Below are 5867 nucleotides of genomic sequence, written 5' to 3'. Positions count from 1 at the left end.
GGAGACATAACGAACTAAAGAAATGAGGATCTTTGAAGTTTTCATCACACACACAAAAAATCTATAACTATGTATGTTGATAGATACTAACCAGACTTATTGTGACGATCATTTTGCAATATATACAAATACCAAAGCATTATGTTGTACATCTGAAATGAATATGTCAGTTATACTGATAAAAAAACAAATTTTTAATTAATTAAAAAATTAAGGCTAGAGTTCAAAAAAAAAAACTGAAGAAAAGTGATGCACCTCAGTCTACTAACCACATTAAAAAGACCATTCATAAGAAGCTAATTTGAGAATTGTTTTATTAAGAAATACATTGTGTCAATTACAAAGCAATATGTACATTTTAAAAAGTGCTTACAAATAAATAAAAAATATATTCCATAAATTTAAAAAAATATATATTTTAGCTTTAATAAAGGCAATTCAGGACCTGGTTGCATATACATCACTCTTGTCAGATAATTTTTAAAACTTGATGTATAATACTTGCACAATATTTTACTTGGACATTCTTTCAGATTGCTTCATTACGTGTACAACTTTTTGTGCACACGTTTTGCTTTTATTTTCTTTTGTACATTTTTAGCATGAGAACACAGTAAGTATCAGTATACCTAGACGAAACATCTGCCTTTTAAACAGAGGTTTACATGCTCTTGAGTTCAACCTTTTCCTTTCTCAGCCTTCTCTTTTTCCTTCTGCTGCATGTTTATATTCTCCCTTTGAAGTAAGGCTTATGTAGTTCCAGCAGAGAATTACCGCACAGGGCCAGTGGCCCAGGCATCACTGCTATGGCAGTTTCCCCCTGCATTTGAGGGGTAGTGTTTCCCCTGCATTATAAAACCACATCACACAATAAAAGCTTACAAAAACAAGAAACCCTTCTGTAATTAAAAAAATAACTATTGGTGATCTTTTAAGTGTCACAGTTAGAGTTAACATTACATCTCCTTAATAAAGATGATTTATTTTGTTGGGGTGAAATACAGCCTGAAGGAAGGTGTATTTTGTTTCTATGAAATGCGACTGAATCGACGCCACAATTCCATTAAGTGTGAGACTTGTTCCCGGCATTTATTTGTTGTAACTTGTCTTTTCTTTCTTTTCTTCTTTGCCTGGGTATTATTTATCTGTGGAATAGGAGAATCAATCGTCAAGACTGTCACAATCTTTAACAACCACTGAGTGGCAGGGTCTTCTTTATGCAAATCCATCTCTGTGTGTCCCCCAAACACCTGCTTACATGTGCTCCTATGTGTTTTCTCCTAGAGGAATGCCCTCCCTCCTCTCCACCCACCTACTCTTGCTTCAACGCCAAGCACCACCTCCTTTACAAGCCCTCTGCTCATTGCTCAAACTTTTCTTTTGGAAACTCTTCTAGTGCTTCAGAGTGTATTTCATTTAACTTGTCTCTCACATGCCGGTTTTATTATTGTATCATGGGTATTCCCCGTGGTGCTGACAACAATGTCTTTTACTTAGGAAACGCTGAATATTTATTGAATGACTAAATAAATGATTAAGTTGGTGGTTACATGATGTCCCTGACAAGACCATACATTCTTCAAGAACAGAGCTTATGCCTCTTTATAGATGTAATTCAGTAAACCTCTTATTTGGACCCAAAGTGCTGCTGCTTTCTGTCCCTCCTGCCACCGAAGTGTGCCACAGACTAAAAAGGAATCTAAACTTAAAAAAAAAAAAAGATTGTGATAATCTTTCTGTGTATTCTTTCACCTGAGTTACTCTTGAATAGTGACAGACTAGGCCTTCTGGACATGGAATATTCAGATCAATAAAATTCATCAGGTTACTAAGCAAAAATCTTACTCTAAAATCTACTGAATCTAAAATATTGGTCTTAGGCTCTCCCTTTGGCCTTGGGAGGGGGCTGAAATAAATTACTCAGACTTTCTCTTTCTCGCGTGCTGTCTAGAACTTGATCTAGACTGTCTTCTATGATCTTCTTATATGGATGAATGTCACTGTGGCTATCTGTAGATTTGCCAGCATCTCCTTGACGGAAGGCATAGAGCCAAACAGGTTTTTCACATGGCTGTGTGGTATTGAGCATTCAACTCTATGGATGTCCATATGGATGGACCATATGGCTCAATCTTTAATCCCTAAAAATGTGACGGCCTTGGCCACACAGTGTGCAGACTGAGAAAGTTCACAGCAATCATACATATCTGCACTTGTCTCTGTCTTTTTTAAATTTGTCATCAGGAAGATAAATGCCCTGCTTTACTTGCATTATTTATTGAATACTCTATAAATACTTCATAAAAACGTCAATATTTATTGAATACTTGTCATTTGCCAGGCACTATTCTAAGTACTTTCACATCTATTGACTCATTTAATCCTCATAAACACTCTATATGGGACTCGCTAATGTGACTCTCATTTTGCACATGAAACTGACCACAGAGAGGCTAGAAGTTATGTCAAAATAGAAGTTTTGGGACTAGGATCCAAAGTCAGGAAAGGCTGTCTTCCAGACTTCCTGCTCCTAACTCTGCACTACTGTTTCTATTTAAAGTTACACATCCATTCAAATGCACGTAACTGCATATGCAAAAATCCACTATGTAAAGAGAGCTATACAAGCAATTAAGCAAATGTGGGGTAGAGATTTAATGTATAATTTAAAATTTTATGAAAGAAACACACATTATTTAGTGCGAAGCCCAAACAATGCTGCTCAAATTTAGGATAAGAATCTCATAAGGAGTCAATGCACAGGGATTGTGATTTTTAAGGTCTAGGTTGGGTCCCTGGGAATTGGCATTTGGATAATTACTCTCCCATGTTCGGGCAACCAGGATATAGGCTCACTGATCATATCCTGAAACACTGCCTAAGGTTTAGAACTATAATTGGGCCAAAAGAATCAGAACCCTAGAAATAGATGGGTTTGGGGACCCTGTGTGTACTGAGTCTACAGCTGTTACAGGCTCCTTTGCTCTTCAGGAGATAGGACCTGAATAAAAATCGTAATGACTTCTGCAACAGAGTGCCACTTCAAGGTTAATTCCAAGGCTTTAGAAAGCTTACCTGCGTTCCTGAGTAGCCTGGGCACTGGAGAGTGAGCGTAGCGTTAGTTCTTATCGCAAAGATTTCCTTGGCCAGTGTCGTGCAGCCGTGGGTGGGATAGAAGGTAATGAGGTGGATTTTAGCGAGGCAATCTGGCTGCTCACGGGCGGCAAGGTTTACGAGAAACGGGGGAAACGCCGGGGAAAACGCCAGGAAAAACAAACAACGGAAAGAGACAAAAAAAGAGAGTCCATAAGAAACGAGTGAAGATTGGGGGGGGGGGGGGGGGAGGGGAGCGGGAGACACCACAGACGCGCTTCGAGGGGGAGGAAGAGATCTCGGAGGAAGGAGAGACAGAGAGAGAGAGGGAGAGAGAGAGAGAGAGAGAGAGAAGGAGGGAGGGGGGAGAGAGAGGGAGGAAGGGAGACAGAGGGGGCGGGAGAGGGGGGCAGGGGGTAGGGAGGGAGGGAGAGAGGGAGAGAGAGAGAGAGAGAGAGAGAGAGAGAGAGAGAGAACCCACGTACGGAGGAAGAACCAGGGGCGTTGCGAGCGTGCCAGCCGCGCTGGAGGAGAAAGGACGCGCGCCGGTGCTGGCTCCGCCCCAGTGTCGCCGCCCTGACTGCGGCCGAGAGGCGGGGCGCGCCCCGCAGAGGCTCTGCACCCTGGGAGAGGTGCCCCTGACGTCGTTGCCTAGTCACTATTCCAGACTTGCTTTTCCCGCCGGGGGCCTGGGTTGGGGGAGAGGGGACTCTCCCGGAATCCCACTGGCTCCCAGGAGAGACTTCCTCTCCCTAAACTGGAACAGAAGTAGCGTCCCAAGCAGGGCACTGGCCCGGAGGTTTCTGGCAGCCCAGGCGTCCCTACTCGGTCAGCGTCGCCTGGGAGCCCAGCCACCACCGCCTGCGGTTCTACGCGTCGCAGGTTACCCTCTCTCAGGAATGCCAGGTGTGTCTCTGGAGAAAGCCAGCAGTGCAGAGCACCCACTTACCGGGTCTTCACAGTAGATGTAGTTGTTGAATTCGGTGCTCTTGACCTGGAAGAAAGAAGAAAAAAAAAAAAAAAAAAAAAAAAAGTAAAGCCTTAGTTCACAAGGGAAATCATTCCCCCTCCTCCCACGCCCCCATTGCTCCCAGGTTTTAAAGATGCTCTGAAAGCAGTTTCCACTTAGGCACTTGCTTCCTGCGCATCTGGCTGTTCTTACCATTGACAAGGTAGTGAAACACTTGGAATTCAGATAGTACCTGCTAGTGTTTGAAACCGGATATTAAAGGATCCTGGTCCTAGAGAGAGACACCCCCCCCCCCGGCACCAAACGGGGCACACTTGTACATAAAACTACACAAGTGAGCAATAATGCCATCTTTCAAAAGCCCACATCGGCCTTGTAGCCATTCATGCATTTCACACCTGCATACTCTATCCAGAAATTAGAATAATCAGGAAAATAATTTTACTACTGTATATTAAAAGCCTAAAGTGCACCTTATCCCATAATGGCATTCTAAGGCTTCTAGAACACTAGAAAGACCTGCAGTGCACCTTTCCCAGGGCTGTCCTCTCTGGCTAGGGCTTAGCTCACAAGAATTCCCTATTTTTTACTCCCCTTTCTCTCTCAAGCCCTTACCCAGTTTTCTTTTTTACTGCACTGGTAGAGCAGCACTTCAGCAGAGGATAGACACCTTGATAGATATATATTATCCATCAATATCTGCTCCTCATCAGCATCTGCACACTTAATGTGTGCCAATTTCTAGGTAGAGGCTAGTATATTTAAGTATCACTTGTAAGAAAGTCTGACAAAATGCTGGGCCATGATTTTTTTCCAAATCATGTTTCTTTCCTTAAAAATTAAATTGTAGTTTGCATGTGTGTATGCCTATTCTTTTGATGAAAAAAATATTTTTAATGTTTCTTCACTTACCCCATTCATGTATTTATTCAGGGCTTGATAAATGACTTCCTGATACTTCTTTCTAATCTTCTCAAAGTCACAGTCAGTGAAATTGTAGGTTAGCACCAGCCCTACCAGTTGTAAGATGAAGATCTTCCTGAAAAAAACTGACAGAACAAATAATAAGGCATCAGGCAGTATACTTGGAAACTCAATTCCACCCCTGTTTCGCACTAAAGTCTTTCCACCCACACTGAATTGCCTCTAGATCTGCAAGGCCTGTCTTAGGGGCACATGCCCAGGCACCAGTCTTTGTCTCTCATTCCCAGTGCACACGAAGCCCATATTCACCCATGCTGTTGCCTTAAGTTGGAGTCTCCCTGATGCTCCAGAGCTTTCTGGCTCCACATATATAACACCTAAACGCCTACGGGCTCTTTTCTCCTAGACCAATGATTTTCCTTGATGTCATTCTCTTCCTTCATAGAATTCTGAATTGGTTACATGAAAGAAAAAATAGAACTAGCCAAATCTATGGAATTTTCACATTGGTAAAAAACCATCAGGAATTTCCCTCACCTTCCTCCTTTTATCTTTGCCCTAAACCCTTGATATGTGCCAGAAGGTGCTTTAAAAAACGGATACCTACCTCTTTCTCCTGCAGGGCCATTTCCATGACAAGCCCCTTTCTTGTTAGAAAAAAATATCCCCAAACAGGCAGCCACTCTAAGGACTAGGTACCAATGCTCACTCATACTGTACACTCTTGAGTATTTCTTTTGGCCGTTTTCAACTAGTACTTTCGTCTGTGGCAACTAAAGAAACTCATGTGCTTACTTAATGGGATGCTTTGGAGGGTGGGTGCAGCTTCAGGCTTCTCTTCCATGCGAAGGCACTGAAGTGCAATGGTGACTAGAACCTT

At 42.4% G+C, this 5867-nt stretch overlaps 1 protein-coding gene across 1 annotated transcript; it reads right to left on the bottom strand.

Moving 5' to 3' along the window:
* Nucleotides 1–297: 297 nt before the first annotated feature.
* Nucleotides 298–5615, bottom strand: LOC123581444 (thymic stromal lymphopoietin). The gene is made up of 5 exons (XM_045447548.1): nt 5595–5615; nt 4976–5209; nt 4043–4087; nt 3076–3210; nt 298–1145 (listed from the first exon to the last, which is right to left on the bottom strand). The coding sequence occupies exons 1-5, from the start codon at nt 5613–5615 to the stop codon at nt 1029–1031; spliced, it is 552 nt and encodes a 183-aa protein (XP_045303504.1). The 3' UTR covers nt 298–1028.
* Between the last annotated feature and the right edge of the window lie 252 nt (nt 5616–5867).

This window comes from Leopardus geoffroyi, chromosome A1 (assembly GCF_018350155.1).
Source record: "Leopardus geoffroyi isolate Oge1 chromosome A1, O.geoffroyi_Oge1_pat1.0, whole genome shotgun sequence".
Lineage (NCBI taxonomy): Eukaryota > Metazoa > Chordata > Mammalia > Carnivora > Felidae > Leopardus > Leopardus geoffroyi.
This window is presented reverse-complemented; position numbering and strand designations above follow the sequence as displayed.

What these genes read in the sequence shown, in the direction of transcription:
- LOC123581444 (XM_045447548.1), bottom strand. Translation starts at nt 5,615, where the DNA reads ATGGCCCTGCAGGAGAAAGAG. An exon ending in ACATCTACTGTGAAGACCCG is followed by an intron (nt 3,211 to 4,042) that starts GTAAGTGGGTGC and finishes GCCCGTGAGCAG; the next exon opens with CCAGATTGCCTCGCTAAAAT. An exon ending in CAGGCTACTCAGGAACGCAG is followed by an intron (nt 1,146 to 3,075) that starts GTAAGCTTTCTA and finishes CCTATTCCACAG; the next exon opens with ATAAATAATACCCAGGCAAA.